Source organism: Nerophis ophidion, linkage group LG11, assembly GCF_033978795.1.
Source record: "Nerophis ophidion isolate RoL-2023_Sa linkage group LG11, RoL_Noph_v1.0, whole genome shotgun sequence".
In the NCBI taxonomy this organism is placed as follows: domain Eukaryota; kingdom Metazoa; phylum Chordata; class Actinopteri; order Syngnathiformes; family Syngnathidae; genus Nerophis; species Nerophis ophidion.
The window spans coordinates 22,332,800-22,357,830 of NC_084621.1; the positions used below are offsets into that span (position 1 = coordinate 22,332,800).

General features: G+C 37.4%; 1 protein-coding gene across 2 annotated transcripts in view; it reads left to right on the forward strand.

Annotated features, from left to right (window-relative positions):
- The window catches only part of bbs9 (Bardet-Biedl syndrome 9), a 327,542-nt gene that overhangs the window by 103,486 nt on the left and 199,025 nt on the right, over positions 1-25,031 (forward strand). For both annotated transcript variants that reach the window (XM_061915390.1, XM_061915391.1), the window contains 3 exons: positions 3,726-3,821; positions 3,902-4,074; positions 6,479-6,631. In XM_061915390.1, the coding sequence (XP_061771374.1) occupies positions 3,726-3,821; positions 3,902-4,074; positions 6,479-6,631 (422 nt within the window). The remainder of the gene's footprint in view (positions 1-3,725; positions 3,822-3,901; positions 4,075-6,478; positions 6,632-25,031) is intronic.

The following is a 25,031-nucleotide window of genomic DNA, read 5'->3' on the forward strand; positions in this document are numbered from 1 at the left end:
TCTGGGAAATCTGGGAGTTTTTGAAGTTGGAACGGTTTGAATCGGATAAAAAAATGTGGAAGGTAGAGCGTGCCAAAATCTGGAGAAAAAGAAGTTGAAAAAGTTGAATAAATAGATGCATTTTGGTGTAGAATACCATGTGTGAATATTTGTAGCATTCACACAATAAGACAAACAGTATGGAGAACAATACAAGTAGTAGTACAAAAAAGTACTGTACTTAATGAAATAATGTAAAAATAACATACAGCATGAACATTAGAGAGTTCTACAATATTTCCTTTTAGATGCTTCTCTGTCAAACACAACATCAACATCTTCCACATTTTCATGGATAAATGTCCGATGCATATTTTATTGTTATCGATTAGTTTTGATACCATAAAGGTACTTTGTCACTATCACTTCTTTCTAGAATTCAATATACCGTATTTTACGGACTATAGAGCGCACTGAAAAATCAATAAATTAGCCGCAGGGTACAGAGCGTAGGGAAAAAAAGACGCTTTTACGCAATTGTTTCTAACTTTTTTTGATATCCCTCCCAATTGTTTTTGCGCCATGGGCGGGCCACAGTTTGGACACTGGGCACTGCCACCTAGAACTGCTACCCTCGGACAGACCCTATAGGGTGCTAAAAGTAGGCACAAAGAGACTAAAAAAAAACCATTGAGCCATTGTAGCATTAAAAGGAAAAAGTTTGGGAATGTTTGTCTTCAGAAAAACTGAGGCACTCCTACCCGAAGGTTACCACTTGAATCGTCCCCATGATAAATATATTAATCCAAGGTTCCAGGTTTCTTTAATGGTACGCGGAGGTGTAATAGTCGTGCAGACGTTTGTAAACCCCAATATTATGTTACAGATGCCCAAAAATATGAACACATAACACATTTCGTAAAAAAATATTGTAGTTTACATGCAGAAAACAATGTGAAATACATTGACCAAAATCACTTCTACCTTTAGTTTTGGTACCATAAAGGTACCTCGTCACTATCACTTCTTTCTAGCATTCAATACACCGTATATTACGGACTATAGAGCGCACTGAAAAATCAATAAATTAGCCGCAGGGTAAAGAGCGTAGGAAAAAAAAAGACGGTTTTACGCAATTGTTTCTAACTTTTTTTGATATCCCTCACAATTTTTTTTGCGCCGTGGGCCATAGTTTGGACACTGGGCACTACCACCTAGAACTGCTACCCTCGGACAGACGCCATAGGGTGCTAAAAGTAGGCACAAAGAGACTAAAAAAAAACTTTTTTACCCAAGAGCCATTGTAACATTAAACAGGCCCTGAGTGAGCACAATGTGTCCGTCATGTCCTCATGTGTCATGTCTTTTGATTTTTTTGGACTATAATGTGCAATAATGTTTTGTAAATATATATATGTATGGAAACGGGGTTTGTATATATATATATACATATATATATATATACAAACCCCGTTTCCATATGAGTTGGGAAATTGTGTTAGATGTAAATATAAACGGAATACAATGATTTGCAAATAATTTTCAACCCATACTCAGTTGAATATGCTACAAACACAACATATTTGATTATCAAACTGATAAAAAAAAAATTTTTTGTTGCAAATAATCATTAACTTTAGAATTTGATGCCAGCAACACGGGACAAAGAAGTTGGGAAAGGTGGCAATAAATACTGATAGTGTTGAGGAATGCTCATCAAACACTTATTTGGAACATCCCACAGGTGTGCAGGCAAATTGGGAACAGGTAGGTGCCATTATGGGGATAAAAGCAGCTTCCAAGAAATGCTAAGTAATTCACAAACCAGGATGGGGCGAGGATCACCAATTTGTAAGCAACTTGTGGAACAGTTCTAGAACAACATTTCTCAATGAGCTATTGCAAGGAATTTAGGGATTTTACCATCTACGGTCCTTAAAATCATCAAAAGGTTCAGATAATCTGGAGAAATCACTGCACGTAAGCGATGATATTACGGAGCTTTGATCCCTTAGGCGGTACCGCATCAAAAACCGACACCAGATACATATATATAGATACATATCTTCTTTCTTATCTTTTTAAGTACTTATAATACTAAATCTTTATGAATGCACTAGAGATGTCCAATAATGGCTTTTTTGCCGATATTCCGATATCGTCCAACTCTAAATTACCGATTCCGATATATATATCTTGGAATTAAAATATTATTCTGCTTAATTTTGTTGTGATGCCCCCGCTGGATGCATTAAACAATGTAACAAGGTTTTCCAAAATAAATCAACTCAAGTTATGGAAAAAATAATGCCAACATGTCACTGCCATATTTATTATTGAAGTCACAACGTGCATTATTTTTTTTTAATATGCCTCAAAACAGCAGCTAGGAATTTGGGACATACATGAGGAGGTTGAGGTGGGTGGGTAGGGGGTAGCTGGGATGTATATTGTAGCGTCCCGAAATAGTTCGTGCTGCAACGGATTCTGGGTATTTGTTCTGCTGTGTTTATGTTGTGTCACGGTGCGGATGTTCTCCCGAAATGTGTTTGTCATTCTTGTTTGCTGTGGGTTCACAGTGTGGCACATATTTGTAACAGTGTTAAAGTTGTTTATACGGCCACCCTCAGTGTGACCCGTATGGCTGTTGACCAAGTATGCGTGGCATTCACTTGTGTGTGTGAAAAGCCGTAGATATTATGTGACTGGGCAGTGCCTTTAAGGTTTATTGGCGCTCTGTACTTCTCCCTATGTCCTTGTTAAAAAGTTATAATTTTACTTTTTGAAACTAATACCGATCATTTCCCATTTTAAAGCATTTATCGTCCCATAATATCGGTAGTACGATATTATCAGACATCTCTAGTATGCACTTTAGGGCAGTGGTTCTCAAATGGGGGTACGTGTACCCCTGGGGGTACTTGAAGGTATGCCAATGGGTATGTGAGATTTAAAAATAGCAACAATCCAAAAATCCTTTATAAATATATTTATTGAATAATACTTGAACAAAATATGAATGTAAGTTCATAAACTGTGAAAAAAAAATACAACAGTGCAAAATTCAGTGTTGACAGATAGATTTTTTATGGACATGTTCCATAAATATTGATGTTAAAGATTTCTTTTTTGTGAAGAAATGTTTGGAATTCATGAATCTGGATGGATCTCTATTGCAATCCCCAAAGAGGGCACTTTAAGTTGATGATTATTCCTTTGTGTAGAAATCTTTATTTATAATTGAATCACTTGTTTATTTTTCAACAAGTTTTTAGTCATTTTTGTATCTTTTTCTCCAAATAGTTCAAGAAAGACCACTACAAATGAGCGATATTTTGCACTGTTATACCATTTAATAAATCAGAAACTGATGACATAGTGCTGTATTTTACTATTTTATCTCTTTTTTTTCAACCAAAAATGCTGTGCTCTGATTAGGGGGTACTTGAATTAAAAACATTTTCACAGGGGGTACATCACTGGAAAAAGGTTGAGAACCACTGCCTTAGTGTATCTGCTCCAATTTCACTGTCATAATGACAATACAAGTCTATTCTATTCGGATGTATAAGTTCTGTACTCTTTATCCTTTCCCAGTAATCTGATGATGAACTTTAATCAACTGCCCTGACAATTTAACACTACGTGTGTGTTAACAGTGTGATGACATTGTGTTGCCTCGGTCGGCGGCGTACGCGGCGATAGGCCGTCCTATCAGCGGCATCACTCTCTTTGTGCGTCTGCAGAATTTGCGGAAAAGTGGGAAGATAAAGACGGAAACTGTTTGGCCTTCCACTTCCTGACGGGCGGCAACGTGACCTTGTTGGCCTCCAAGACCTCCCGTGAGTCTCCTTTCCAACGTTTTTTTGTCATGGAAATCATTCGTCATAAGGCGTGTGTCGCGTGTCTGTTTGTGTGTCAGAGCGTTACCGCATTCAGAGCGACATCTTCGAGGATATGTGGTTGGTGGTGAAGGAGCTGCTCCACAGGGTCGACCTTCATTTCTCCAAGCTGGGAGTTAACGACATCAAGAAGAGTTTCGGCGGACCGCTTCCCCTGCAGGACTACTTCCTGTCTGTGGACAACCACTTCCAGGTACACATGTCTGACTTCCTGTCATCTGTCATAGACCAGGGGTGGCCAAACTTTTTCCACTGAGTTGCCACAGACGGGAAAATCAAGGCAGGCGGGGGCGGTTTTGATGCTTTTCATGTCCAGAACCAATGCAGCTGAGCTAGGCTCCAGCACCCCCGCGACCCCGAACGGGACAAGCAGTAGAAAATGGATGGATGGAATACAATATAGAGGTTTTTGTTACCTTACAGGCTCCGTTCAAGTTTGGTCCCGCGGACACAGAAGGGTGTCTGTCAGCCATAACATTTTTGTTTTAATAAGTCATATAATTGTATTTTTTGTTTTATTCAATGCATCGATTTTTAGATTAATTTTAGGTCTATCCATCAATACAAAGTCTTTTTTTTGTTTATATTGCCCTTTTTGTCAAAAACCTGTCTCTATGGCAAAAACAAAAAGTAAGCACTATCCATCCATCCACTTTCTATATATGTATATATAGATGTATATATGTATATATATATATCTATATATAAACACAGTGTGTGTATATATATATGTATATATATATATATATATATGTATATATACTGATATATATACACATATATTTATAAATGTGTATATATATATATATACGTATAGTTATAAATGTATATGTGTATATATATATATACACATATATATATACACACGTATATTTATATATGTATAAAATAGCAGGACAAATGCTTGAGATATGTATGTATATATATATATATGTATGTATGTATATACATATTTATATATATATATATTTATATATATATATATATATGTATGTGTATATGTAAATATATATATATATACATATGTATGTATATGTAAATATATGTATAAAATAGCAGGACAAACACTTGGGAGGTCTTTAATGCCAGAAACACCATTCCTACCATCAAGCATCCTACCTTCAAGCATGGTGGTGGTAGTATTATGCTCTGTGCCTGTTTTGATGCCAATGGAACTGGTGCTTTACAGAGAGTAAATGGGGCAATGAAAAAGGATGATTACCTCCAAATTCTTCAGGACAACCTAAAGTCATCAGCCCGGAGGTTGGGTCTTGGGCGCAGTTGGGTGTTCCAACAGGACAATGACCCCAAACACACGTCAAAAGTGGTAAAGGAATGGCTGAATCAGGCTAGAATTAAGGTTTTAGAATGGCCTTCCCAAAGTCCTGACTTAAACGTGTGGAGAATGCTGAAGAAACAAGTCCATGTCAGAAAACCTACAAATTTAGCTTAATGAACTGCAACAATTTTGTCAAGAGGAGTGGTCAAAAACTCACCCAGAAGCTTGTGGGGGGCTATAAAAAGCACCTTATTGCAGTGAAACCTGCCAAGGGACATGTAGGCAAATATTAACATTGCTGTATGTTAACTTTTGATCCACTCATTTGCTCACATTTTCAGTAGACCCGTAAAAAATTCATAAAAGAAGCAAACTTCAGGAATGTTTTTTGTGACCAAAAAGTATGTGCTCCAATCACTCTATCACAAAAAAATAAGAGTTGTAGAAATGATTGGAAACTCAAGACAGCCATTACATTATGTTCTTTACAAGCGTATGTAAACTTTTGACATTGACTGTACCTATATATATGTATGTATATATATATATATATACACATATATACATACACTCGTATATATATACACATACATCCGTACACTCGTGTATGTATATATGTATATATATATATACATACATACACAAGTGTAAGTATATATGTGTATATATATATATATATATTCATATATATATATATATATGTATGTATAAGAGTGTATGTATATATGTGTGTATAAACGTATATATATCCATCCATCCATTTTTTACTGCTTATTCCCTTGGGGGTCGCGGGGGGTCCTGGTGCCTATTTATATATATATGTATATATATATATATATATATATATATATATTACGATTGTATGTATATATACATATATTACGATTGTATGTATATATACATATATACATATATGAGCGTATGTATATATATATGTGTATATACTGTATATATAGATGTATATATATACATATGTTTATATATATATATATATATATAGTATACACGAGTGTATGTATAAATGTATATATACATATACAAGCGTATGTATATGTGTGTATATATGTATATATATATGTGTGTGTATATATGTATATATATATATATATATATATATATATATATATATATGTATATATATATGTGTGTATATATATATATATATATGTGTATATATGTATATACAAATATACTTTGTATATATCCAGTGTATACGTGTGTATATATATATATATATATATATATATATATATATATGTGTGTGTGTGTGTGTGAGTCATATGTTATATATATATGTGTGTGTGTTTGTGTGTGTTAGCTACGCGTCAGTGCTCAGAAGTACCAGGACCTCCTGGCTGAGCGGGCCGTCCAGTTCAGAGCCATTCAGCGCCGCCTCCTGACTCGATTCAAAGACAAAACCCCGGCACCCCTCCAGAACTTGGACACACTGCTGGACGCCACCTACAGCCAGGTTAGCACGACACACACCCAGCTGTATTTGTGTTTTAGTTGACGTTGCTGTGGCAACGCTGATTGCCGAAGCTAAAGTTGTACTGTGTGTCAGGATTAGAAGTGCGGCTGTCAAACCCTCCTTGGTGTGCTCCTCCAGCAGCATAAACTAGTTGTGTTATAATGAAGGCCACACATGATGGAAGTGTCTATATTCGCTATAGTAGCCTACTATCAAAGGCTGACGCAAATCTTTGTTGACAGAAATAATTTTGCAACAATGGAAATCATTAGTAAAATGGAGGCTTCTCTCAGGATAAGATAACTCCTGGAAATGACTGGCTCAGAAAGGCCAAAGGAATAGATGTGTGTGTCCAGGTTTAAGGAAACGTCAGGCCGTCTTCTCTTCTTTTTACAATCTTTGCAAGCTGGGTCTGGAACAACACGGCACACAAACAACTGTAAGAAACTCAGCCAATAGTGTGTCATGAGGCATGCAAATATGAATTAAATACACAAATGACATAAGTAAAGGGAATTAAATGCATGCCTCCATGGAAATGCACCCCTCTACCTCAAAGAACTACTCGCCCCCAAACCCTCCACACGACACCTACGCTCCGGACAGGCTAACCTCCTCCAACATCCGAGGACAAAGCTACGAACAATGGAGGCTTTCTGCTCCGCCGCTCCCAGTCTGAGGAACGCTCTCCCTGACCACCCGAGTGCACCCCAGACTGTGGATGCTTTTAAAAAAGGCTTAAAAAGCCTTCTTTTTTTTTTAAGCCTTTTTTTATACATATATGCATATTAGTTCTCACTTTTAGGCTGTTCTAATTTTTATTTTTCCATCCATCCATCCATTTTCTACCGCTTATTCCCTTTCGGGGTCGCGGGGGGCGCTGGCGCCTATTTTTATTTATTTATATTATCTTTTTTTTTTTTTTAATACACTAGGACTTTGAGGTTGTTTGCTCAATGTAAAATGCATTTTACAAATACATACAAATACAATCTATTATTAAATATACCTACAATTGAGGCATAATGATGCAATATGTACATCCATCCATCCATCCATTTTGTACCGCTTGTCCCTTTTGGGGCCGTTGGAGCCTATCTCAGCTGCATTCTGGCGGAAGGCGGCGTACACTTTGGACGTGTCGCCACCTCAACGCAGGGCCAACACAGATAGACAGACAACATTCACACTCACATTCACCCACTAGAGACTATTTTAGTGTTGCCAATCAACCTATTCCCAGGTGCATGTCTTTGGAAGTGGGAGGAAGCCGAAGTACCCGGTGGGAACCCACGCAGTCACGGGGAGAACATGCAAACTCCACACATAAAGATCCCGAGCCCGGGATTGAACTCAGGACTACTCAGAACCTTTGTATTGTGAGGCAGATGCATGCTCTAACCCCTCTTCCGCCGTGCTGCCCTATGTACATGCAGCTAGACTAAATAGCATGTTAGCATCGGTTAGCTTGCCGTCATGCATTGACAAAATATGCTTGATAAGCACTCCAGCAAATCACTAAAATCAACAAAGCTTACCTTTGGGCATTCACGCACAGCATAAAACGTTTGGTGGACAAAATGAGTCAAATAATGATTGACATAAAACACGTATTTCTGTGGCAACGTCGGAGAAAGTCGTACATGTAAACAAACTGCGGTGATTCAAAGATGGCTGAAATTAGTAGGTGCTTGCCAAACACACTCATCAGTGAAGCAGGTTTCATATACACAGTTGGATTTCTAACAATTAGGACGGTTTGTGTGTGTTCTCATACAAAAAATATATTAAAACATTCCCATTTTCACACATCTCTAAAAGGCCCTGGGAGCCACTAGGGCGGCGCTAGAGAGCCACGAGTTGCTGACCCCAGGACTAAATCAATGCAATCAAACATTTGAAGTGTAGAATGTAAACTGTGCAACCTTCTATGCCCATCCTGCTGTCCGTTACCTGGGTGTCAGCCCCTAAAAGGTGTGCTTGTCCTGTTCCCTTCCAGGAATTTATCACATACACACACACACACACACACACACACACACACACACACACACACACACACACACACACACACACACACACACACAGTGTTGACATGTTGGTGTAGATTTACTGTGTAAGAGTCGTAGTTTGATGATTTATGGAAATCCTGTTTCAGGGTGATTAGCTGTGAGCTCACACACACACACACACACACACACACACACACACACACACTTGTATTCTGACCCTCTTGAGACCTGAGAAAATATGCCTCCCTCTTTAGGACCAGCCTTTCTAGATATATAAAGTGTGTATTTACAACATCAGTAATATATACATACTATGCAAATATGAAAAAAGATTGTTGTGAAAAAGTGAGTTGGAATTTCACAAGGAAAAAAGGTCACAATTTCACAAGAGAAACTTAGAATTTTGGCAGTATTATAATAAAAGTCGTCATTTTACTCAACGCAAGTCAAAATGTGACAAGAAAAACTAAACATTTGCGCAATATTGTAATTTTACTCAATAACAGTCGCAATTTTACAAGAACATCTTAAAATGTTGGCAATTTCATGAAAAGAATTGTCATTTTACTCGACAAAAGTCACAATTTTATTAAAAAAAATTGAAAATGTTGGCAATATTATAATAATCTGAATTTTACTTGGCAAATGATGACAAAAGTCGTCATTTCCCTAAAAAAATGTCACTTTTTCACGTGAACGCTCGAAAAATTTGCAATATTCTGATAAAAGTCAGAATTTTATAATACAAATTTCACCATTTTGCATTAAAAATTCATAATTTTACATAAAAAAGTCATAGTTCTACGATAAAATATTGCAATATTACAGAAACAGAAACAATATGACAAATTATTCCCAATTTTATAAGAAAAAAGTCCGTGACTTCTAAACCGAGGTACGTACCAAACCAAAATTTTTGTGTACGAGAAAATATTGCAATATTACAGAAACAGAAACAATATGACAAATTGTTCCCAATTTTATAAGAAAAAAGTCCGTGACTTCTAAACCGAGGTACGTACCGAACCAAAATTTTTGTGTACCGTTACACCCCTAGTGTTTAGGTGATAAAAGTCAGAATTTTATAATACAAATTTCACCATTTTGCATTAAAAAGTCATAATTTTACATAAAAAAGTCATAATTCTACGAGAAAATATTGCAATATTACAAAAACAGAAACAATATGACAAATTGTTCCCAATTTTATAATAAAAAATTCCGTGACTTCTAAACTGAGGTACGTACCGAACCAACATTTTTGTGTATGAAAAAAGTCAACACACTGTGAGAAAAAGACTGCTTTTATTTATTTAAGTTTGTTTTGAATTTTTTGTTTCTAAATTTGGTTTTTAATCATTATTTCCTTCAAGTTATTACAGTATCTCTGTATATGTTGTTTTTTTAATTAATTTTGGCCAAAGGGGGCGCATTTCAATTCCTTACACACACTTGTTATTTCATATGTTGATCAGAGGGGGTGCACCTTTAAAAGCGACACACAGTCAATGTGAAAAATCCCTCCTTTTTGACACCACCCTCATTTTGATAGATGTCACCACCAGGGGTGCAAATTAGACATTCTGTATTAAATGCAATGGTTTTCAGTATTGGGACCATGATTTATGTCCTCATTTGTTCACACCTCCTCATATGGAAGATACTTTCCTTCTTGATGTCTCAAAAAGGGTAGAAATACAAGAACACACACACGCACGCAGGCAGGCAGGCGTGAAATCTCATAACTGTGAACAGATACAACTTGTAATTGTCCATATGGCGACATTCTTTCTCCGTGTGCATGACGGAGCGTGTGTGCGTGTCCCTGTGGTACAGTTAACATGTGGTGTAAACTAACATGGCGACGGCTCTGATTGATGACACTCACAGACTCGCCATGTCCACGTGTGACATTCCCAAGCCTTGTTCACACTCCAGATCAATGTTTGAAGTGAATGATATTTATATAGCGTTTTTCTCTAGTTACTCAAAGCACTGTTACATAGTGAAACCCAATATCTAAGTTACATTTATACCAGTGTGGGTGGCGCTGGGAGCAGGTGGGTAAAGTGTCTTGCCCAAGGACACAACGGCAGGGACTCGGATGGCTGAAGCGGGAATCGAACCTGGAACCCTCATGTTGTTGGCTCGGCCGCTCTACCAACCGAGTTAAATCCGACCCAGGCCGCGTAAAATATCCGATTTGCATCAATTGTGACTGAAGTCTGCAGAGAGAGAAGCAAACTGTATTAACCTTGTAGATTGTTATAGTATCAGTAGGTTACACTTTGTCAGTGTGCAGTGTGTTATCCAGTTTCCCCTAGGGCAGGGGTCGGCAACCTCAAAACGTTGAAAGAGCCATATTGGACCAAAAATACAAAAAACTAATCTGTCTGGAGCCGCAAAAAATTAAAAGCCGTACATAAGTCTTATAATGAAGACAACACATGATGTAAGTGTCTATATTGGCTATAGTAGCCTACTATCAAAATGACTTTAAAAGTCTTATTTGAGTGTTTTAATAAAGGCCACACATGATGTAAGTGTCTATATTAGCCTAATATCACAATGACTTTAAAAGTCTTATATAAGTGTTATAATGAAGGCAACGCATGGTGTAAGTGTCCATATTAGCTATAGTAACTTACTATCAGAGGTGGGTAGAGCAGCCAGAAATTGTACTCAAGTAAGAGTACAGTTACTTTAGAGATTAATTACTCAAGTAAAAGTAAGGAGTAGTCACCCAAATATTTACTTGAGTAAAAGTAAAAAGTATGTTGTGAAAAAACTACTCAAGTACTGAGTAACTGATTACGGCAACAAATAATGCACAAAAATATAAAAATAGCAATGAGCAATTTCAGAGCCAGGAATATCTCTTAAGCAACTAAAACAATAATATATATTAAATAATAGTACATTAAAATAAAATGAAAAAATGGCACATTGAGCCACAATAACTTAACAGCACCATAACCTCAGTAGGCATTCATTGATTTGATTGATTGATTGATTGATTGATTAAAACTTGTATTAGTAGATTGCACGGTACAGTACATATTCCGTACTAAATGGTAACACCCCAATAAGTTTTTCAACGTTTATCAATTACTTAGTAAATGACCAAGTCGAGGTGATCTACCTCATATATACATACACACACATATCATTTATACACACATATATACATATATATATATATATATATATATATATATATATACATACATTTATATATACAGTATATAATTTATATTTATTTATTTTGCCGTTTTTGTTGACATGTTAAAGGTGTTTTAATGAATTTACATGCATGTTTAACACATACAGATTCCTATCTTTCATGAAGACAAGAATATAATTTGGTGTATTACCTGATTCTGATGACTTGCATTGATTGGAATCAGACGTCCATGTTTTCAAAAGGAGGAGAAAAAAAGTTCCTCTTTTCTGTCTAATACCACATGAAAGTCTTTGGTTTTTGGCATCTTATCTGTCCAGCTTCCATATTCGTTTTTATACACTTTACAAGAAATACATTGGCGGCAAACTCCGTAGCTTGCTAGCTTGTTTGCTCTGGCTTTCGGAGACTTTTATTTTGTTATAGCAGGCGCGATGGAGCGGCGCTTTTATTGTGAAGACAGGAACTGTGCGATCACAGTGGATATGTTTCTTTTACTTTTTATTCATAGCTAGTATGTAGAAGTGTCTGGTTGTATCTGCTGCTTTAATGTCTTTAATGTCCTCTGTGTTCTTTGATGTTTGATGTTTCCCTCTTACACACATGGAAGAGGGATGTGTACCATGGCTATGAGTTGTTGTTTTTTCCCTTGGCCTCAGTCTGCACCTCCTCTCCAGGGCCCAGGCTAAGACCGATTTTTTTTAATTTTGTTTTAATCTTCTATTCCCCCTCCTTGTTTACCTGTATCTCATCTTTTTTGTAAGGGGCGCTGGAAGCCGGCAGACCCGTCAGCGATCCTGTTCTGTCTCCCTGTAATGTTTGTCTAAACTTGAATGGGATTGTGCTGAAAATTTTAATTTTCCTGAAGGAACTCTCCTGACGGAATAAATAAAGTACTATCTAATCTATCTAATCCATCTAATCTAATCAGTCTTTAGGCTTTTGACGGGAAGTACGGTTGAAATAAAAATGGTCTTTTTTCCTTTACACTTTTGATTGATTGATTGATTGAAACTTTTATTAGTAGATTGCACAGTACAGTACATATTCCGTACAATTGACCATTAAATGGTAACACCCGAATAAGTTTGTCAACATGTTCAAGTCGGGTTTTACGTATCACGGTCATGTGACCGCCTGGCTCTGTTCGATTGGTCCAACGTCACCAGTGACTGCATGTGATTGGTGAAGCGCAGGCATGCGTGGATTCTACTTTGAAGCTCTGTCATTAACCAAAACAAACATTAATAGATCGATTAAAAAAAGTAGCGAGTAGCGAGCTTAATGTAGATAAATGGAACGGAGTAAAAGTAGCGTTTCTTCTCTACAAATATACTCAAGTAAAAGTAAAAGTATGTTGCATAAAAACTACTCGTAGAAGTACAATTTATCCCAAAAGTTACTCAAGTAAATGTAACTGAGTAAATGTAGCGCGTTACTACCCACCTCTGCTTACTATCAAGATGACTTTAAAAGTCTTATATGAATGTTATAATGAAGACAACACATGACGTAAGTGTCTATATTAGCTGTAGTAACCTAATATCAAAATGACTTTGAAAGTCTTATATATGTGTTATATTGAAGACAACACATGACGTAAGTGTCTGTATTAGTTATAGTAGCCTACTATCAAAATGGCTTTAAAAGTCTTATATAAGTGTTATAATGAAGACAACACATGACGTAAGTGTCTGTATTAGTTATAGTAGCCTACTATCAAAATGGCTTTAAAAGTCTTATATAAGTCTTATAATGAAGAAAACACATGATGTAAGTGTCTATATTAGCTATAGTAGCCTACTATCAAAATGGCTTTAAAAGTCTTATATAAGTGTTATAATGAGGGCAACACATGACGTAAGTGTCTGTATTAGTTATAGTAGCCTACTATCAAAATTACTTTATAAGCCTTATATAAGTGTTATAATAAAGGCAACACATGACTTAAGTGTCTATATTAACTGTAATAGCCTACTATCAAAATGACTTTAAAAGCCTTATATGAGTGTTCTAATGAAGCCAACACATGATGTAAGTGTCTGTATTAGTTATAGTAGCCTACTATCAAAATGACTTTAAAAGTCTTATATGAGTGTTATAATGCAGGCCACACATGATGTAAGTGTCTATATTAGCTATGTTAGCCTACTATCAAATGATAAATGGGTTGTACTTGTATAGCGCTTTTCTACCTTCAAGGTACTCAAAGCGCTTTGACATTACTTCCACATTTACCCATTCACACACACATTCACACACTGATGGAGGGAGCTGCCATGCAAGGCGCCAACCAGCACCCATCAGGAGCAAGGGTGAAGTGTCTTGCTCTGGACACAACGGACGTGACGAGGTTGGTACTAGGTGGGATTTGAACCAGGGACCCTCGGGTTGCGCACGACCACTCTCCCACTGCGCCACGCCGTCCCCCAAAATGACTTTAAAAGTATTATATACGTGTTATAAACACATGATGTGTTTATATTACCTATAGTAACCTACTATCACAATTACTTTAAAAGTCTTATATAAGTGTTATAATGAAGCCAACACATTGATTGATTGATGTAAGTGTCCATATTAGTTATAGTAGCCTATTATCAAAATGACTTCAAAAGTCTTATACGAGTGTTCTTATGAAGCCAACAAATGATGTGTCTATATTACCTATAGTAGCCTACTATCAAAATTACTTTAAAAGTCTTATGAGTGTTGTAATGAAGACAACACATGATGTGTCTATATTAGATAAAGTAACCTACTATCAAAATTACTTTAAAAGTCTTGTATAAGTGTTATAATGAAGGCCACGCATGATGTGTCTATATTAGTTATAGTAGCCTACTATCAAAATGGCTATGTGTCTCAGGCTGACAGAAATGATGAAATGTAATATTTATTCTACACATTTTTACAACGTCGGAAAACATTAGTAAAATTGAGGCTTCTCAGAGGGTGAGATAACTCCTGGAAATGACTGTTTTAGAATGACCATAGGTATAGATGTGTGTGTCCAAGTTCAAGGAAACGGCAGGCCGTCTTCTTTTAATAGATTTATTACAATATTTGGCAAGCTAGGGAATGTTTGCTGTGGTCTGGAACAACATGGCACACAAACAACTATCTGAAATGTGTCCTGAAGTGAGTAATGTAAAGTAAAGGACATTAAATGAGCTCAAATATACCAACACACGAGGCATAATGATGCAATATGTACAGTTAGCCTAAATAGCATGTTAGCATTAATTAGCTTGCAGTCACGTACTGACCAAATATGCCTGATTAGCACTCCAACAAGTCAATAGCATCAACAAAGCGCACCATTGTGCGCTCACGCACAGTATAAAATGTTTGGTGGACATGTAAACAAACTGTTGCGTCACAGTCCACACCATGGTGAGTTCAAGAACCACCGAAATTAGTAGGATAAAATGATTTTCACCAAATAGTGTCATCAGTGAAACATACACACAAACATAAATAACAGTGAGCTTTCTAACAATTGGGAAGGTTTGTGTCATGTTTGTCCTCAAACAAAAAACATATTATACTAAAACCCCAAAAATATTTTTCCCATATTTTTAAATTTTATATCAATCAATCAATCAATGTTTACTTATAGCCATCTTGGATCTTTTGTAAAAATGCTCCAGAGAGCCACTAAGGAGCCGCGGGGGGGTGACCCCGGATATAACTTTTCAAAAAGCAATAGGCACCATAATTCTTTGCCAAAATAGACGATTTCAAAACAAATACCATAAATAAGCCGGTACTTTTTCCCTACGCTTAAAACCCTGCAGCTCATTTATAAATTTTACTTCGCTGGCGTCCAAAATGCAAAGAGTTTTCACACAAAAAAACAGTTAAGACACTGAAAAGTTATGTCACTGTTTCTGCTATGGCGCCATCTTTTGGGCCAGCTCGCTCACTGCAGCTTCTGCGGTGCCCTTCTGTTTAAACTGGCTTTCAGCTGGAAGTAGAAGTGCCAATTTTGCCTTCTACGGATTCTTCATTCATCACTCCAAGCAACGTTTGTAAGTCTTACAATACAACTAAAACAATTCATACTTACCAAACCGTCTCATTTGTGATGTCTGTGGGAGTGTTTTCATACGTATTTGAACGTGCTATCTTTAATGCATCCAGCGGGGCAATCACTACAAAATTAGGCATAATAATGTGTTAATTCCACGACTGTATAAATCGGTATCGGTTGATTCGGTAATTAGGAGTTGGACAATATCGGAATATCGGATATTGGCAAAAAAGCCATTGTCGGACATCTCTAGTTTTGGTGCTAAAGGTCTAAAAAAATGGATTGATTCAAAATACTTATGGGCCGCATGTGGCCCGCGGGCCGTATTTTCCCCATGTCTGGTTTAGCTGATTGGAGAGCTAGCTTTCGTAGCTGGTGGGTCCATGACGATGACTTCTGTTTTGTTTGATCAGCCGTTTTACTGCCGTGTTACAGACACCGTTTTGAAACAATTAAGGTGTGTATATAAACATTTACAAAATATTTCTGTGTAAATACCTAATTCCACAGCGTATATATCCGGGGCTTATAGTCTGGTGCAGCTCATATTCGTCCAAAAATATCCCCAGGATTTTGTGGGTGTGGCTTATACACCAGTGTCGGGAAAATAACGGCAGTTGACAAATGACCAGAAAACAGGTGACAGTTATGTTTTAGGCCGTATTATTCCCCACGTCTGGTTGAGCTGATTGGAGAGCTAGCTTTCGCAGCTCGTGGGTCCACGACAATGACTTCTGTTTTGTTTGATCAGCCGTTTTACTGCCGTGCTACAGACACCGTTTTGAAATGATTAAGGTATGTAATTAAACATTTACAAAGTTTTTCTGTGTAAATAACTAATTTCGCATCGGTCATTAATTTGACTTTGTAAGTCATTATTTTAGTATCTCAGGTAACTAGGACTGTTTTGTTTTTACTTTACGGAAAAAATATAGAACTATATATATCGTATGTCGCCATTCAACAAAAAACACAGGCAAAAGTTGTAGGCTATTTCACGCGACGAAGCCAGCCTACTTCACCAGAGTCTGTAGTCTATTGGAGTTATAACACTGAAACGCCTCTTAGGAAGAGGTGTTTTAGTCTGGTGCAGCTCACGTACCTAAAAAAAAATTCCCCAGAATTTTGTGTGTGCGGCTTATACACCAGTGTCGGGAAAATAACGGTAGCTGACAAATGGCCAAAAAACAGGTAACAATGTTATGTTTTAGGCCGTATTATTCCCCATGTCTGGTTTAGCTGATAGGAGAGCGAGCTTTCGCAGCTGGTGGGTCCACGACGATGACTTCTGTTTTGTTTGATCATCCATTTTACTGCCGGGCTACAGACACACACACACGTCCTTACCCTGCGGTGTGTTCGTAGCCTTGCTATAGACTTCCCGTCATGCCTTTCTTCTCCCGGTCTCGGGCCTTCCCGCCATCCGTGCTGCAGCTGGTATGCGGGAAGGTCCTGATACTCTATACCGGGTGTAATGTATCCACGAACACTACAACACTGCGATCCACGCTGAGTCAGTAGACCGATGCACTGCAAGGCTCTCCATTAATAATTAACCTCAAACCTATTTCAAGACTCTGACAAAAACATTTTCACCCCGCTTCTCTGGACCCAGGAGGACGTAACACGCGCCGTCACTTCGGGGTAAGCGGCAGTTACCCAGAACAATTAGTGTTTTCCGGACTATAAGGCGAACTTAAAATCAGTGTGCCTTATAACCCTGATGTACGGAATAATTCTGGTTTTGCTTACCGACTTCAACTTGTTTTTATTTGGTACATTTGGATTATTATTATAATATTGCCAACATTTGAAAGTTTTCTCATAAATTGTGACTTTTGTCAGATGCACACCCTGAACTCCATTGCAAAAATGTGTCTTTTTACATTTGTTGTCTGTTCTACTTTATTTCTTGCTTAAATCTACCACATTCACTTTTGGTTAAAATTGTAGTTATGTTACCTTGATTTTTGCTATGGTGTCATTTTGATAATTCCATCCATTTTCTACCTTTTGGGACACGGGGGGTGCTGGAGCCTACCACTCGGCCACTGAGTAGTGAATAGCGCTTTAACATCCGGTTAAAGGCGCCAAATGACAGGACACTAAAGCACCTGTGGTGAGTGGACTTGTTAAGTTAAGTTAAAGTACCAATGATTGTCACACACACACAAGGTGTGGCGGAATTTGTCCTCTGCTTTTAACCCATCCCCTTGTTCACCCCTTGGGAGGCGAGGGGAGCAGTGAGCAGCAGCAGTGCTGCGCTCGGGAATCATTTTTGGTGATTTAACCCCCCAATTCCAACCCTTGATGATGAGTGCCAAACAGGGAGGTAATGGGTCCCATTTTTATAGTCTTTGGTATGACTTGGCTGGGGTTTGAACTCACAACCTACCCATCTCAGGGCGGACACTCTAACCACATTCTTTCTGTTTCTGTAATACTGGAATATTTTCTCATAAAATTATTACTTTTTAATGCAAAATGGTGACATTTGATACATACAATTTTGACTTTTATCACAATATTGCCAATGTTTGTTTTTGTTCTTGTAAAATAGTTAACTTTTTCGAGTAAAATGATGACTTTTGTCATCATTTTGCAAAGTAAAATTCTGATTATCATTATAATATTGCCAACATTTTAATTTTTTTTTTATAAATTGCGACTTTTGTCAGATGCGCACCTTGAACTCCATTGCAAAAATGTATCTTTTTACATTTGTTGTCTGTTCTACTTTATTTTATACTTAAATCTACCACGTTCACTTTGGTTACGTTTGTAGTTATGGAGCCTACCACTCGGCCACTGTGTATTGAACGGCGCTTTTACTTCTGGTTAAAGGCGCTAAATGAGAGGACACTGCAGCACCTGCAGTGAGCGAACCAGTCCAAAGATGGCGCCACAGCACAAGCAATAACACACCTCTTTAGTGTTTTTTGTATTTTAACTACCTGCATTATGGCGTTGAAAAATGTATAAATTAGCTGCAGTCTTCAGAGCGTAGGAAAAAAAATGTCGCTTTATTAGAGGGGTCACCAACCTTTTTGAAACCAAGAGCTACTTCTTGGGGACTGATTAATGCAAAGGGCTACAAGTTTGATACACACTTAAATAAATTGCCAGAAATAGCCAATTTGCTCAATTCACCTTTAATAAATAAATCTATATATATATAAAAAAAATTGGTATTTCTGTCTGTCATTCCGTCGTAAATTTTTGTCCTGTACGGAAGGTTTTTTGTAGGGAGTAAATGATAAAAAAAAAACTTAATTGAACCGTTTAAAAGAGGAGAAAACAGGAAAAAAATACAAATTAAATTTTGAAACATAGTTTATCTTCAATTTCAACCTTTTGAAATTCAAAATTCAACTGAAAAAAATGAAGAGAAACACTAGCTATTTCGAATCTTTTTGAAAAAATTAAAAAAATAATTTACGGAACATCATTAGTAATTTTTCCTGATTAAAATTTATTTAAGAATTTTGATGACATTTTTTAAACAGGTTAAAATCCAATCTGCACTTTGTTAGAATATATAACAAATTGGACCAAGCTATATTTCTAACAAAGACAAATCATTATTTCTTCTAGATTTTCCAGAACAAAAATTTCAAAAGAAATTCAAAAGACTTTGAAATAAGATTTAAATTTGAAACTACAGATTTTCTAGATTTGCCAGAATAATTTTTTTGAATTTTAATCATAATAAGTTTGAAGAAATATTTCACAAATATTATTTGTTGAAAAAACAGAAGCTAAATTGAAGAATTACATTAAAATGTATTTATTATCCTTTTCAATAAAAAAAAAAAATACTTGAACATTGATTTACATTGTCAGGAAAGAAGAGGAAGGAATTTAAAAGGTAAAAAGGTATTAGTGTTTAAAAATCCTAGAATAATTTTTAAGGTTGTATTTTTTCTCTAAAATTGTCTTTCTGAAAGTTATAGGAAGCAAAGTAAAAAAATGAATTAATTTTTTTAAACAAGTGAAGTCCAAGTCTTTAAAATTTTTTCTTGGATTTTCAAATTCTATTTGACTTTTGTCTCTCTTACAATTAAAAATGTTGAGCGACGCAAGACCAGCTTGCTAGTAAATCAATAAAATGTAAAAAATCGAGGCAGCTCGAAGGTAAGTGCTGCTATTTGAGCTATTTTTAGAACAGGCCAGCAGGCTTCTCATCTGGTCCTTACGGGCTACCTGGTGCCCGCGGGCACCGCGTTGGTGATGACCCCTGGTTTATTAAACAGAATTTACACTATCGTTTCTAATCCGGTGCGTCCTATGGTCCGGGAAAATACGGTATCACCGCGTGCACTCGCAGGACATTTCATGACCTTGTGAATCGGCGGCATCTCGCCAGCCGCCGCAAAGGAATGTGCGGCCAATCGGGAATGCCACAGAAGCAGGCGCCTCTTTCATCGGGGCTCAGGAGCGTCAGCCGGCTGCACGATGCGCATCAATCTTGGCTTAAAGGAGGAGAAAGGTGGGGGCAGGGGGGTTCTCCTTATTAGCGGTGTGTCTGGACATGCGGTGGGCGTGCTGTGTCGATAAGCCACGTAGATAAGGCAGCGAGGATAATATGTCCACTGTCAACGCTGCGTTATATTTTATTCATGAGGTCCTGAGAGCGGGGATCTGTCGGCCTCATTCCAAAGACCACCTGAAGCCTGAAGCCTCCGGGTCAGTGATGGATGAGTCTCCGGATCAGGTCGGACCTGTGAAGGGCTTGTTGACAACGCACTAAGGTTGTCCCCATACCAATATTTTGGTAACGGTACCAAAATGTATTTCCATACTTTTCGATACTTGTCTTAATAAAAGGTACAACCAAAAAATGTCATTAATGGCTTTATTTTAACAAACAATCTTAGGGTACATTAAACTTATGTTTCTTACTGCAGTTAAGTATTTAAATAAAATAGTGAACTTACAAGACAACTTGTCTTTTAGTAGTAAGTAAACAAACAAAGGCTCCTAATTAGTCTGCTGACAAATGCAGTAATATATTGTGTCATTTATCTACCTATTACAGGGGTCGGGAACCTTTTAGACTGAAAGAGCCAAGAAGCCAAATATTTTAGAATGTATTTAAGAGCCATATGATATTTTTTTAACACTGAACACAACTAAACGCGTGCATTTTTAAGTAAGACCAACATTTCTAGAGTGTAATAGGTCTCTTATTCTTTGTAATAACATTGTTATTCTGAAGCTAAATGTGGAGGGGGCGTGGCCTGCGGGCCTGCAGCAAAGCGGGGTGTTGCCAGGATCGGCCTTTAAATCAGCGACAGGTGTGTAGATGGCCCACTTGGGCCTTGTTATCTAATCATCTGTCGCACTGTTATAAGCAGCAGCCAGGAGGAGAGACGGGGTTGGGGCTGGGGCTGGAGCCAGAGCGCGAGCGAGAACAAAAGAGAAAAAGACAATTGCTGGAAAGCAACTGAGAGACTAATTGAAAAATATAACAATATTATAACCCTGAAACAGGCTCTCATGTCAGTGCTTGGTGGTCTGAAGAACCCCCAGGAGGGCAAGCCCCACACTAACCAATAATAAATAAATAACTTCTTACCTTTAACGCAACTTCTTGAACAGGTGCGGTAGAAAATGGATGGATGGATTAAAAATGCATGAGAATGTTTTATATGTTGAACGTTATTTTTAACTCTGTGATTACAAGTGGAATTATTCATTACTTATCGTGTTAAGCAATGTCAGCTCAGATTTATCCGAGAGCCAGATGCAGTCATCAAAAGAGCCACATCTGGCTCGCGAGCCACAGGTTCCCTACCCCTGACCTATTATTTTGTCAACATTACTAAGGACAAGCGGTAGAAAATTAATTATTAATCTAATTGTTCATTTACTATTAAAATCTGCTTACTTTCTCGTTTAACATGTTCTAACTACACTTCTGTTAAAATGTAATACTCACTTATTCTTCTCTTCTTTGATACTTTACATTAGTTTTGGATGATACCACAAATTTGGGTATCGATCCGATACCAAGTAGCTACAGGATCATACATTGGTCAAAGTCCTCATGAGTCCAGGGACATATTTCCTGAGTTTATAAACATAATATACCTTTTTTAAAAAAACGAAAAAAGATTTTGTGTTTCTAAAAAAAATGTCGATGTAATCACAGTAGTATCGCCTAGATACGCCCTTGTAGTTGGTATCATTACAGTGGATGACAGGTGTAGATCCACCAATGGCGTTGGTTTACATTGTGACGCCGGTGAGCTACGGTTTGTGGTGGAGCATGTTTAGCTATTCTTGGTCCTAAAAAACATACTTTATTTGTCGCCATGGAGGCGAAGATTAGCGATTTAGACGTAGCTACAACACTGTGGATGGATGTTAGCCGCTAGCTAGGCAGACATGTTTTAAAACATCTCTTCCTGAGGGCATTTCAGTGTTATAACTCCACCTTTATCGTTAGTTTTTAAGCCAACATGCGTCCGTTGTCCCTCTTGTCTACACACTGTGTTTGCTTGTAAGTACTCTGTGTGTGCGTGCGCTGCCGAACATGCTCCTCAGCTTGTAAACCAGCAATGTCATGATGTGACGATGACAGGCGGGGTGGGCAACAAGTACTTTTTAGGGACGGTATAGTACCGAGTATGATTCATTAGTATCGCGGTACTCTACTTGTATCGGTATACCGTACAATCCTAGTGTATGTATATATATATATATATATATATATATATATATATATATATATATATATATATATGTGTGTGTGTGTGTGTGTGTGTACATACATGAATACATACGTATATATGTATATATTATACATATGTATGTATATATATTATACATATATATATGCGTGTGTGTATACACACATACATAAAAAAGACCTCAACGGCGGAGTGGGTGGTCGCTTAGAAGCTCCACAACGGTCACAAAGGCGGGAGAAGGCTGCAGCAAAGATGGGCCCCCAATTGTCTTGGTTCACCATGACATTGGGTCCTGGCCTTCTCTTTGTCTAGGACAAAGACAACTACAAATTTCCCCCCAGAAAATGTGTTAGTTAAGGTGGTGACTCTCCAGGTTAAGGGGGCCGGGAAAGGGGGTGGGTGGGTGTAAGGATCGGTGTATCTCGGCTTGGGGGGAGGAGGGCAATAGACTACAGACTGTGGTGAAGTAGGCTGGCTTCGTCGCGTGAAAAAGCCTACAACTTTTGCTTGTGTTTTTTTTTTAATGTCGGCATACGACATATATCGTACGGGGGTTTCGGTTCGGTTTGGAGTTGTACCAAACGAGTTTCCACACGGACATATTAGGTAGCGCACCGCATGTTGTGTAAACTATGCAGAGCGAGGCACAACACAGAGCATGCTAGCAGCGACAGGGCTAGGACAACATGCAAAAAGCCAGAGCTGGAAGACCCTCCTGCCTCGTTAAGATCTCCCCTTTGGGAACACTTCGGCTTCGCGGTGCGATACAATAATGGAGGACGGAGGTTTGCCGACATTGTTCAGCAGCAGTAGGGTATGCTTCTGCCAACACGTCAAACATGCTAACCCCTTTGAAGCGGCACCACCTCCAAGTCAACCTTGCTTTATGGAAGAGAAAGAGGAGCGTGGTGCAAACACCGCATTCAAGCAGCCTTTTCTTGGCCAGCCAGGCAGGGCTAAAGCAATAACAAATGTTTTTATAACAGCACATTTAAGACCACCCACTCATCCATCCATTTTCTACCGCTTGTCCCGTTCGGGTCGCGGGGGGTTGCTGTATTGCATTAAAACTAGATTTTGACCCACTTCTATGGTGGAAGAACAATTAGCCCATATATCCTCTTACTACCAGGTTAGCCAGGCTGAGGGGGAAAGAAAAGTTAATCTGAGGCTGAGTTGACTTGAAACTGTTTAATGTTGCACTTTTTATATGTAGAAGAAAAGTTTTGTGATTTTATTTCATCTGAGCAACAACTGGAGGCAGTTTAATGTTGATGAACGTGGACCCCGACTTAAACAAGTTGAAAAACTTATTGGGGTGTTACCATTTAGTGGTCAATTGTACGGAATATGTACTGTACTGTGCAATCTACTAATAAAAGAATCAATCAATCAAAAAAGCACTTTATATGTAGAAAAGTTTTGTTAAGAAACCATTCTGAGCCTTATCTTATTTAGTTTTTATTTTCTATATGTTGACCACATTAACCCTGGCAATGGACCCTGTGTGTATATGTGCAGTATGCTATGCCATTGTTTACAAATTTGGTAAATAAATAACCCCAAAAATTTATATTTTGTTGTTTTCTGACTATACCGAAAATTAACCGAACCATGACCTCTAAACCAAAGTACGTACCGAACCGAAATGTTTGTGTACTGTTACACCCTTTATATGTATTTATATATATATATATATATATATATATTAGGGGTGTGGGAAAAAATCGTTTCGAATACGTTGTGCGATTCGGAATTGATTCCCAGTTTAAAAAATCGTTTAGTTTTTTTTGTTTTTTTTATCAATCCAACAAACCACTACACAGCAATACCATAACAATGCAATTAAATTCCAAAACCAAACCTGACCCAGCAACACTCTGAACTGCAATAAACAGAGCAATTGAGAGGAGACACAAACACGACACAGAACAAACCAAAAGTAGTGAAACAAAAATGAGTATTATCAACAACAGTATCAATATTAGTTATAATTTCAGCATAGCAGTGATTAAAAATCCCTCATTGACATTATTATTAGACATTTATAAAAATAAAAATAAAAGAACAATAGTGTCACAGTGGCCTATACTTGCATCGCGTCTCATAGGCTCGACAACACACTGTGTCCAATGTTCGTTTAATAGTTAAAACAAATTTACATTATTGCAATCAGTTGATAAAACATTGTCCTTTACAATTGTAAAAGCTTTTTTATTTTAAATCTACTACTCTGCTTGCATGTCAGCAGACTGGGGTAGATCCTGCTGAAATCCTATGTATTGAATGAATACAGAATCGTTTTGAATTGGAAAAATACCGTTTTTGAATCGAGAAACGAATTGAATCGAAAAAATCGATATATTATCGAATCGTGACCCCAAGAATCGATATTGAATCGAATCGTGGGACACCCAAAGATTCACAGCCCTAATGTGTGTGTGTGTGTATATATATATATATATACATATATATA